At 31.4% G+C, this 12,812-nt stretch overlaps 1 protein-coding gene across 1 annotated transcript; it reads right to left on the reverse strand.

Annotated features, from left to right (window-relative positions):
- Positions 1–1,631: 1,631 nt before the first annotated feature.
- LOC145686084 (uncharacterized) lies at positions 1,632–12,266 on the reverse strand. The gene is made up of 3 exons (XM_081759018.1): positions 12,109–12,266; positions 3,268–3,769; positions 1,632–1,909 (listed from the first exon to the last, which is right to left on the reverse strand). The coding sequence occupies exons 1-3, from the start codon at positions 12,122–12,124 to the stop codon at positions 1,798–1,800; spliced, it is 630 nt and encodes a 209-aa protein (XP_081615144.1). The 5' UTR covers positions 12,125–12,266; the 3' UTR covers positions 1,632–1,797.
- Between the last annotated feature and the right edge of the window lie 546 nt (positions 12,267–12,812).

The following is a 12,812-nucleotide window of genomic DNA, read 5'->3' on the forward strand; positions in this document are numbered from 1 at the left end:
GAAATTTCAAGTTTGGAGGGCAAATCATTAACAACATCAGGTATGCAGATGATACGGTTATTATAGCTAAAACCGAAAAAGGTACAGGAAATGATTGACAAAATAGTTGCCACTGGGAAACTATATGGAATGGAAATCAACATCGAAAAATCAAAATCATGAGAATATCGCGTGGAAATGCGCCCTTACGGGTCAGAGTAGAACAAAGAGAACTTGAAGAGATCGATCACTTCAAATATCAGAAGTATTTTGGAGAAAGACGCGTACTGCACCAAAGAGATCAGGTCGAGAATTCCCATGGCCAAAGAAGCATTCAACAAGAAAACGTCACTCTTAAGTAGCAGTCTTAATATTGGATTAAGGAAGAAATTGGTCAAGTGCTATATATGGAGTATTGGACGTCATTATTCAGAGACTTGGACACTACGGAAGTTAGAGAAGAAATATTTAGATAGCTTTGAAATGTGATGTTGAAGGAAGATGGAGAAGATAAAATGGACAGAAAGAGTAATAACGAAGATGTTTTAAAACATTAAAACGGATAGGAAAGAAGAGGGTGCTTCTAGCCACCATCCTTCCTAGAAAGGCCAATTGTATTGGATACATCTTGCGAAGAAATTATCTTCTTCATACCGTCATAGAAGGAAAGATGGAAGGAAAGCGAGGAATAGGAAGAAGAAGAATACAAGAGCTCGATGATTTGAAAAATAGAAGGAAATATTGGGAGTTAAAAGAGGAAGCTGAAAATCAAGAAACATGGAAGAAACATTTCCAGTCCCAAACTGAAAATTAAGAAGAAATAGACCCTCGTTAGTCCCAGGACCTGCCATAGGCAGAATACTTAATAATAATAATAATAATAATAATAATAATAATAATAATAATAATAATAATAATAATAATAATAATAATAATAATAATAATAATAATAATATAATAAGATTACCTAACTTTCCAAGTTTATTTGAGCATTGTTTAATTTATGAATAAACATATAAACATATAAAAAAAAGAATTGTAAATCATTAACGATGTAGAGTACCCACGCCATCTTTGTTTATCAGTTCTTTAATTAAGAACTGAAATTATTTTTCTGCTTTGTTTGAAATGAGCTGGAATTGTAACGATATCATGATTTTTTCGTTATAGTAGAACCATTTAATATTACTTAAATTTGATTATTAAATACTAAAATTATACTCTAAATAACAAAATGTAACTTTCACTAACATTTAAATAGAATTTAAGGAAAAATCAGTGAAATCAAATCATTAAGATTCTAGCTCAAAATTTATGAGAAAACAAAACTATAAATCAAAGAAGGAAAATAAACAAAATTATGTGGCGCAGATATTCAACGCTGTTAACAGTTACCAATCAACTATAAATATTCTTGAGTTGTAAATAAACAAATAAATAAAGGTACCATTTTGACTACTTTTCTCAAATATTTTAACTGTTTCAGAATATTACCAAAGGAAAACGAGAAGAAATATATTAACTGCATTATATTGAAATTAAAACAGTTACTATAATTTTTGAGCTAAGTCAAAATGGCATCTTTGTTATTAATGAAGGCAAAATGGGGAATATGTTCGACCAAAAAATTGTTTTAAATTAAAACAGATATATTTGATTTATAAAACAACGCTTTTATTGGTACGACGATAAAATATTCGTATATACAAAATATAACATGAAGTGGTGATTATATATTCAGATGATAATGATGAAATGTCCGTGAAACGTTGCCAGAGTCGGTGTAGTGCCAACAAGCGAAGATGGACGGGCCAATCTTTACGAGCTCTTGGTGCAGGCGAATCTTTCACAAGTTTCTTTTCCAACGGCGGCGCTCTTGAAGATCTTAACTGCAGATTGCATGGATGGAGCGGAGAACTTGTCAAGCAATCTGAAAAAGGTAAATAGATAAATAAATAAATAAAATAAAATAAAATAAAAATACGCAATTGTATAGTTATTTTCAAATATTTCTCAATTTTCAAATGAAAAACATGCTCTATTTGTTTCTTAATAATTTCGAAAGTTTATTAGATTAACTTGAATAAATTGAGCAAGAAATGGAGACTGGTTCCAAAGGACAAACCAAATACTGTGACGCTAGCATACTGTCATTTAAAAGTGTTGAATACCCATCTCTGCTTTTCACTCCATTGAACTATATGAGGACATTTTCTAATTTCTTTGAAACGAACGGTGATTTTAAGTTTATTATTATTGATTTCCTCTTCAAATCGATTTAGATGTTTCTTTATAAAATACAAATTCTATATTTTTAATATTTACAAATTAAACCTAATTTAACAAACCATCATTTTCAAAAAGCAATGAATATTTAAATAGAATCTAAAGAAAAACCAACAAAATGCACACTCGTTTCAAACAAAAGAAATATTAAAATAGTTAATGGTTTGAGAAACAAAGATGGAGATACTCAACACCATTAAGTCATAAGTAAAAAGCAAAATATCTTTTACTCATATTCGTTAAACATGATTTTAGCAACTTTTTAACTATCAATTCCATAACGTTTAAAAAATTATCGAGCTAAATGAATTAATTCATCATAGTCAGAGCAATAACAGCAATTGGTAAAATGGTAATTTTTAACGAAACATAAAACAGCATTATTTGACAATGTGCTAATTTAATATAATGATCGATAGTGTATCTGGCAAACTTGCTACGTTACAATTAAACTGACTACTCACTAGTTTAGTAAATTCGAATTTTAAAATTTTTAATTTACTTTCATGAATTTCAGATCAGAATGATATTTCTTAATTAAATACAAGTAACTATAAATGCAATCCCATAATGAAATTAACAATTGATGGTAGTATTTCACAAACATTAAATTGAATATAAGATCAGTTTATAAGTAAAGTGCAAAATTGAAATACGAACTTAATTTACACTGCAAATTATATGAAGAGTTTAAATATAGATATTGTATTGAGTAAATTCAAAGTAAACAATATGCTCCAAAAGGAAACAAGAGACTGACAAAGAACTAGGCCTACACTATGCACATCTGATTCCCTGACATGAATATTGTGAAGATTATATTTACATAATAAGTAAATATTAGTACAGTTTGTAAAAACAAACGTTCCTTGCTTTCTTTTAATCCAAATATTTGTTTTACAAGAGAATACTGTATAATTTATGTTGTTATCAATTATTATACTAACTACGAAGCTCATGTAACATTTCGCTTTATTATTTGTTGTTAAAAACGATACTCACTGGAACAAGATGTGCTTGCTTTCATGGTAATCCTTGACGTGAAGACCCAACTTGCAGACAGCTTCGTTGAGGCATTCCTGGCTCTGAAGTGCGGAGAGGACAACTTCAGTGACGCGGTCAAGCTCATCAGCATCACGGCGCCTACGAGCATGGGGCTTTCCCAAAAGATTTCCGAGGAATCCCAGCTTGGTTGAGATGAAGGACCTGACGATGAGAGCCACCAACCAGATACCAGCGACGACAAATCCCACGAGGACAATTGGAGTGATTAAATCACCTTTGATAGAAGCCAGAGCGCCCAATGGAGTGCTTGGATGGTATGATGGTGCTGGGTATGGTAGCTGTGGCAAGAAGTCCTTGATGGCATGTCCAATTTGGCCTGGATGATGTGGTACTGTTGGTGCATGGTGTGTCTGGGGTTTCACGACGTTTCCTTTCACCTCAGCTTCTTGGCACCATGTGGCTGATACCAGCAAGGCAACGATAAGGCACAAGAGAGTTGCTGAAAAATAAAAAAGATTGAAATTAATTCCAGAATGTAAACATGAGATACAGGTTATACTGGTTTAGAGATATCCAAGAATCTATTTCTTAGTGTGGAGGTTGAACCGGATTAAGATTCTCATAAATCCTAAGCTGTATATATACCTTGCGCCAAAATAATATATACACACTATAAATTATCATAGTAAATTTAGCTATGGAAAATTTCTGTGGTGTCTCCTTTCCTTGATTTCCTGTGCACGAACTTATTTTGGTTAATGGTTAATGAAGTCCTGAGTGTCGGGTAGATATATAATACAGTAGTTAGAGTTTTCGATATCTTAGTTTCAGCTGAACTATGACACGATAATATCACAGTGTCATAACATGTCCATACACAATTAGTAACAACATATCCAAAAATCTTGATGAGGCCGTGTGTCTCAGTGGTAGAGCGCTCACCACTGGTATGTAAAATCTGATTCGATCCCAGCTTCCGGCAAGTGAGCTTTGTGGGGAACAAACCCAGTGTGCGTGGGTTTTTTCGTTTTTCTTTTTCCTCCGACTTCCTTTATTTCACAATTGGTTCATTATCATCACTACGGTCTCCCTTAGCTTGTAGCATAATAGCGACATGTTAAAATAAAAACTTCTTTATTTTATAGTACTTTTGTTTTGTTTTATATGTTCTAGTCGATATATTCTCGTGTTGAATATTATCTTTTGTTTCGCGGTTACTTACAAATACAAAGGTTTAAATTTTACTTTGAAATAACTCGACAAAACAATTTAATAATTTAATACTCTTCCGAAATTTTGAATTCACACACCAGAAATAATACGAGATCAAAAGACACCCTCAGGCCTCCCAAACTATAATAAGTAGACAAGAAATTATTTCCAATAAACGCACTTTCTTATCTTAAAAACTTTCTTGAAAGTGAATGAAAGACAACTCATTATTCAAAAATTAGAATTAATAAGAAATTTACTTTACATTTATTAAGTTTACAGTAGGCAAGACAAAACTAACTTAACTTGAGTCCTATAAAAGTCCTAAGTTCTAATTTACTAAAACTTCCTATAGTTCTAGAGGTTTTTGTTGGATGGTTTTTTGCGTTCCTTTTCAGCATATAGGCTATATGAAACGTGGACCTACAATGTAAGGTCCACGTAATGTGTTCAAATTTTAAGAATCTTCTACCAGGAATCGACCCCATTCACGAAAGTCGCGCGCGCTAGCCACTAGACCAGAATGAGGACAGTTCCAAGGGCTGTTAACGCAGGTGAATTTATTATATTGAAATGTTACTTAAAATGAACTATTATCTCAAAAGTGGTGTTCAATGCTACAGAGAAATGCCGAAATGAACTTTAAACAATATCTTCACTTAGAAATGAAATGAAATGTTTAAAGTTTTACGTTCCACGATTATGCCGGTTAGGCTAAAGGAGACGATGATGATGAGAAATGAATAAAATGGTGGAATGAAGGAAGTAGGAAGAAACGGGAGAACCACCCCCCCACACAGTATTAGTCCACCACTAAGTTCACTTGACGCCAGCTGAGATCGAACCAAGAACCCTATGCAGAAGAAATGAATGCTCTACCAATGAGCTCTCTTCGCTTAGAATCATATTTGTGAAACAAAGCTAGCACTAAAATTAAACTGAAACTGATTTTTATTAGCGTTATAGTCCCAAAGAGTTTTAGTTAGCCAATTGGATGATAATATGTAGCCAGGGCACTGACTTCAATCATATTGTTTCTGGCTTTCTACAATTTGCTACCTATTAATTCAAAATACCGAAAATTGTACTCCCATCGGTGGTTGAATTCGAAATTATAAGCGTAAAAAAGAAAAAAACTCGTGTGTTAAAGCACATAAAACTACTTAGAATAAATTAATTATCAATACAACTATTTGTTTCATTTTTTTGACAAATTGTTAGTGAGAGTAAACAAAATTAATCAAAGTTTATATACATACAAGGTTAAAAAGTACGTAAGGGCTCTGGTAAATTTCTGCTGCATCTTCTCCTAAAGTAAATATGATTGAACACGCTCCTAAATTTTTATTATAAGAAATCGTAAGATTCTTGATAATTGAAATATATATGTTACCCAGTTTGAGGATTCAATAACAGTGTAAGCATCTTTTCTAGTTGAGTGTTTTCGGTAGGAAAGAATTTAACACTTTATAGTGGTTCAGAACCACTTTAAAATTGTAGGTGTCGTCTTATATAGTCTCGTTGCTGACAAATTATATAAATACAAAGCAATTGCCGTACAACAATAAAATAAGAAATCATTTAAAAATACAGTACAAAAAGATATTTTATTTGAACTCCGATGAGATACGTACAAATTATGTTTAAAGGCTGTCGAATATCTCCGCTATTCTGTTTTAAGCTCATTGATTTATATGAAGAAGTATTCTTTCTTCTCTTCTTTTTTAAATTGAACAGAGATTGTAATGGTTTGATTTTTACCGATTTCTTCTTTAAATCTAGTTAAATGTAAGCACCTAACGCAATTATTTTCGGTATGCATATTTCCTAGTTCGATTTCCGAGTTGGTACTTAAATTTTGATCTTTATGACGATTGCAGGACCAAACTAAAACATCTGAACTTTTAAATAAGGGACGATGTTAATTACCATTTTCTGATTTGCTTACCACAACGATTTGAGCTGAACAGTATACGTAATATTGCAGAATAAAATTAAACAATAAGCTTTCCAACTTGTGATTCTAGCTCTTCACCATATTTATTGTATTATAGGCCCTACATTAATCGTTAGATTCGCCTTTTCTACTTTTCGTACATTGAATTATAGGATATTACTTAAACGAAAATTAAAGAAGGAAGTTTCTATTTTCCTACAGATTTTGAAGAACGTTACTTTAAATCTAGCAAGTAAAACAACAAAAGTATTGAAAATATTATTTTCATTTCAAAAGAATAACGCAAGTTTATTATGTTATAACATGACTGTAATATACAGTCCTTCCCATATCCTATTTCGCTTACAATACTTCCTATTCTTTGCTCTCCAAATTTTAATATTGCTTTTAATTTTGCAGTTAAAAAAAAAAAACAAAACATAAATGATACTTTGAATGACTGCGATAATCTTTTTTTTTTATATATATATATAAATTTGCAAAATCATAAATTTACACACGAAATAATTTTCTTCTTTAGCAATATGCAAAAAAAAAAAAAAAAAAAAAAAATCGCCTATTGCCAGCCAGACGGCATTCACTTGTATAATGTATAGTAAACACCTAGGACGTACGCAGTGGTAGGTCCTGTGGGTCCAGACCCCCTGAAATCCCGCCTTTTCTGTAAACTTAGTCTAATTTTAGCGGTGATTTTACAAATTTTAATATAATTTCTCCTCATATTGAATTTGGACACCCCAAAAGCTTTGGACCCCTCCCATAATAAATTCTTACGTACGTCCATAGTCAGCATATTATTCTTTCGGGCTTTCTGAACTGGAGTTCACTACCCCTGATTCCAAGTAACTTCTCAGATGCCTCAGTCTATAACAAAACTATATTTCTTTACTAATTCTACCCCGAACAATACTCAGTACAGACATACGCACTAATCTTTCAGCTAGACATGAAGACCCAATTCAGAAATCATAATCAATGAACGAATAGAAAGCACAATTTTTGTTTATAGACAAAGAAAATAATTTCAATGTTAATTGTGTTGCTTAACTATTATTATTATTATTATTATTATTATTATTATTATTATTATTATTATTATTATTATTATTATTATTATTATTATTATTATTATTATTATTAAGAACTGCAATGATCAAATAAATTTTTAAAGGAAAACAAAACACTTGGAAGTTATATAGAGGCAAACAATATTCAGAAAATTCTTTAATTTCTGCTAATTCAAGTATACGATAAGGAAGAATATTAAACAATAATTATAATCTAAGCACTACGTTTTTATTGAAACTCCCTATATAATTTTTAGACTTTTAGATATGACAGCCTGAAAGGCTATTTAAATTATGTGATAATTATTAAAATTAACAACAATAAGTGTTTTGTTTATACCTTTATCATTTTTCTTAACCCATTGATTTATACGGGAAACTATTTTTCTGTTATCTCAGTGATGCCAACCCATGGAAAAAAATCCTATTTTGTGGAATTTCAAAAAATAATTCTCGAAAAGGGATAAAGAGAATTTTTGGTCGGGGATTGGTAACATATATGGGATTTCTCATACTTCATCGTCAGTAACAAAATTGTCTACTGTCAAGAAGTAGAGTAAATGGACACTAGTGCAGAAGTAACTTATGATTTTATTAAAAAAAAAAAAAACTCCAAGACATAAATTGTGCTGCGATATTTAATAAGTAAAATTTAAAAACAAGTAAGTAACGAATTGAGAAACGATCAACTTAGAAAATGTTCCACACAAGCTGATTGGAGAATAAAGTTCTTCCAATATCGTTATGATCATTGAAATATGATCTCACAAAAACATGGTGGAAATACTAAATGCTGACAAAAAAATGTGCTTAGTTTTGTCTATATTTTCAACTTTCTCTTTCAATTATGGAAAATCTTTATACATAAACTATTTGATAAAGACAGAGATCACATTTTAGGAAGAGGCTAGTTCACTTGTATATTGAAGAAAGTGAGTGATATATAATATTTATCATGTACATATATACTAAATTCTGTAATTAAGTTTAACGGGCGAAATTGAAGAGCAAAATGGGAATTTCTGCCTCTCGAGACTGCATATTTAGTTATCAAATTTAATTTTAGTAATTTGAACTTATCAAAAGAAATGAATAAAATCGCATCAACAAAATCCAGTTCATCTTAAAGAAAACAGAGAAAATAATTCTCCATATTACTTAATGGGCTAGAAACAAAAGATGCCCCAGCTATTCCCACCGTTATCAACAATAGTAAAGGAATTATTATTATTATTATTATTATTATTATTATTATTATTATTATTATTATTATTATTATTATTATTATTATTATTATTATTATTATTATTATTATTATTAACTCGAGCACGTTGAAGTTTTCCTCAAGTAGATCTTTCTATCAAAAATTAGCCCAATGTCATTAAACAAGTGCAAAGTTGTTCAACATTCCAATTTATACACTATATCAGTGGTTCTTAACCGGTCTGTCGCGACATACTGGTGTGTCACGCAGTCCCCTAAGGTGTGTCGTGAAATTTTAGAATTTAAAAATCATGAAGAATTTAATAATAATTAGTTAAAATCGAGATAGACTGTATTAGTCAACACCTCCACTAATAGTTTCTCTGTTCGCGCTAGAGACAATTCTACAAAATAATTTAAATCGAAAACTAAAACTCTCTGCTGTTACAACCAATGAAGGTGTATGGCTGGACAGACAGGCCTAATCCTATCATAACAAATCCTATCATAATCATTATTATTTCCGGGTTTCTAGATAGGGGTTCGATTCCTCTTAATTCAAGAAGCTTCTCAATTGCCTCAATGGATGTCTCGTCAACACAGAAAAATTGGTTCTCCCACCAGCAGCATCAGAGACGACTGCGTGAGAGCACAAAAACTCAATTTAAGTTTCGCTAATAAGTTCATCTACACTTTATTTTAAATGTCAATGAATAACAAGGACAATGAAGAATAGCAAGAACTTAGAATGTAGAACGTACAAATTACTATGAAATAAACTAATAACTGTCTAAAAACCTTTTCTTATTGAACACAAATTTGGGTGGTCAGTTTATTACATATTAATTGTTAAACACTCCAATTTATACACTATACCAGTGATTTTTAACCGGTGTATCGCGATACACTGGTGTGTCACGCAGTCCTCTAAGTTGTGACGCGAAATTTTAGAATTTAAAAATCATGAAAAATTTAATAATAATTAGTTAAAATCGAGACAGACTGTACCAGTCAACACTGCCAGCAGTAGCAATAATGCTCAGTGCTATAGAGAGTCATTATAAAAACTAATTGGTTTCACCATTATATTATTATTATTATTATTATTATTATTATTATTATTATTATTATTATTATTATTATTATTATTATTATTATTATTTATAATAAAAATATCAACAAATAGTGTGTCGCGATGTCTGGACGTTCAGTTAAGCATCTCGTTAGTCAAAAAAGATTGAGAACCACTGCACTATACGGAAGGTGTTGAAAACAATCATTAGTTCATGTAACAATATTTTGTAGATATTCTATCATGCTCACTTTCTTTTCTTTTCTTTTTTTTTTTTTTTTTTTTTTTTTTTTTGTCATTCATGGTCTTTAAGTTATTATCATTTAAATGGAAATGTGATTAGCGAAAAATCCTGCGCTAATTAGTTGTTTCATCTTAAACATTTGTTGCAGATAGCTAATAAACGAGATCTGACACAAGATTATTTAGAGTTTTTTTAAAAAAAGAAAGAAAACAAATAAAAGCAATAGGCCTACTACTAACTTGGTTCTGAAAAACGGGAATTCTAAACACTATGTCGAATTATTATTATTATTAAAGTAAATACAAACTGAACATTCTATCAAATTACATATTAGAATCAGAGCATAGAGTGATTAAAAGCTTGCAAATATGTTTAATTTGAACGTGTAATAATAACTCCTTTTCAGTATATTAATGTATTACATCAATGCTGTCTAGTGGCGGCTCTTGAGGGAAGTCATATAATCTATTTTTAAATTATCGCTAGAAGTTAAGAGAAAATACCTTACCTAATGTTCTAATTATTATATACAAGAAGTGGAACATTAGATAAATTATCTTCCCTTAGCTTGTAGCGATATTTTTAAAATTGATTTTGTCGATATAATTTCCCTCGGGAGCCGTCACTGGATGTACCTGAATCTATGGTAGAATAGCAATGATTGGACTCTAATTAACAAAGTTAATATTCAAGAAAATATTTCACTTCAACTTCACTATGATACAAATTATTGAGGATCATCGCTGTTTATTCCGAAATAAATCAATATTAGAAACCGATGTCGAGTGGTTAAGATTCGATCATCACTAAGGGACATGACCCCCCCCCAAAAAAAAAAAACTGAGCAGTGGTTCAGATACTGTACGAAATAGATCAGCTCTAAAATGAATATTAATACTCAATTAATAAAGCTATCAGTTAAAACTCTATGCAACTTGAACAATATTCAACTTCAGCTGGTAACACAAATGGAAGTAAGAACATTATAGTAGCTGAACAGTTACGCGCTTGTCTGATTCCGAGTTTGATTCCCAATTTTGGACTCAGTTTCTATATTAACCTGAGTGATACAGCTGTTGGAGTGGAAAAACTTAGGAAAGTATGGTGTTTACGATCATTTTCTGATTTCTTTAAGTAAATAAACGACATGAGCTTGTTACTATCTATTATGGAGTAAAACCTAGATACTAAAATTCCCAACTACAAGTAGATTCTAATTCTTCACTGCTATATATTTTTTTTAAATTACTTATTAATTACTTGAGGCCTACCGTTTCTATATCAAAATAAACAGACGAAGTTGATTTGAATTCTAGTGAAATATAGTAATTAGAATATTATGCCTAAAAAGATTTTTCCTTCTCCAAAAAGGCTTCAAAAACTACAGAATTACCCTTCCTATCTTTGGTACACGGAGTCCCAAGCTCTATTCCCGGTGCTTAGGCGGAGGAACCCTAAACTTCAACAAACAAGGAACTACTATTTACAGTAAATACAGGAGTTTCTTCCTAACAAAGAAATGCAAACTAATGCATTCATTGATCAAATGAGTTCAAAGTTAAACAAGTAAAACATAGGGAAAAAATTAATGCAAACTTCCTTATAGCTAAATGAATGAAATGGAATGTCTAATTTTACGTCCCATGTTTATACCCCGTTGGCTAAAATAGACGAATGATTAATAAAAGTGAATGATTACGAAAGAATTGGCGGAACGATAATGTGGGAGGAAACAGAAGGACCCCGATGAAAAGCTACAGACACAACAAGCTAACTTGGTCTGTTATCGAACTCGCACCATATATTTTCTACCACTGAGTTACTGTGTCTCCTCGTGGATAAATAGTGTTCTCTCCTTTGATTCGAGAAATTTGGGTTCAATTCCTGGTATCGCACACTAAGCTGTAACTCCTCTACACCGTCGGTACTGAAAAGGGATGTTAGACATCAAACAACTAAACAAAATTATTGTAAAATATTTCAAGAAAAAATATTGTGTATGTGTGTAAGCTGTAAAGAAAAGAGCAAAGCTATCAGCAATTATTATGACAGATTAAAAATGTTCTCCAAGGTTTGTTCCTACCTTGATCGGCGTTCATGATGACTTTGAAGACGAGTTGGTGGTCGATGTCTGACTATGGAAGATGTTCTTCGATGGACGGTTGAAGTTGCTGTATGTTAATTTGGCCAAACTGGCCTCTATTTAAAGGCCACCCCCTGCTACGTCACACTGCTGCCAGCAGCACCCTCTCGGTCAATTCCCTCCTCTGCCTGATGCTCTAATTTCACCCCGGCGATGTCAATGTCCTCTCAGCATAAGGGAAAGTTTTTGCAACAATCTGGAGAGTCTCTTCTATTATAGGCAAGAGGTTCAGTTTTTAAAAAAATTATTATTAGTAATATTAATAATTCCCACATTTAGTTTATAAATATAATATTTCTGTGCTGTATCACAATGTATCAATTAGTACAAAAAATGATTTTAAAACTCTATATAAGAAACCAAATTTGTTTAAATAAATGATTTAAGAAAAATAATAAAAAATAAAGTTGACTTACGAAGTATTCTTGGTTCGATCCAAACTCATGTGGATTTGTACTGGATCATGTCATGTCAGTGACTTTCCCATGGTTCTCCATTTCGTTTCAATATTTTTTTTATTATTTTATTCCAGCATCTCTCCCATCATTTCAATTTCAATTTCATTTCATTCTGAAAAGGCTCATCCATAGGAAGGAGGGGTCAGGGGATTAAAGATTCCTGTCTACTTTTTCGGAAAGAAATCA

This window comes from Thermobia domestica, chromosome 5 (assembly GCF_964235325.1).
Source record: "Thermobia domestica chromosome 5, izTheDome1.hap1.1, whole genome shotgun sequence".
NCBI classification, from domain to species: domain Eukaryota; kingdom Metazoa; phylum Arthropoda; class Insecta; order Zygentoma; family Lepismatidae; genus Thermobia; species Thermobia domestica.

What these genes read in the sequence shown, in the direction of transcription:
- LOC145686084 (XM_081759018.1), bottom strand. An exon ending in AGCAAGCACATCTTGTTCCA is followed by an intron (nt 1,910 to 3,267) that starts GTGAGTATCGTT and finishes TACCTTTTTCAG; the next exon opens with ATTGCTTGACAAGTTCTCCG.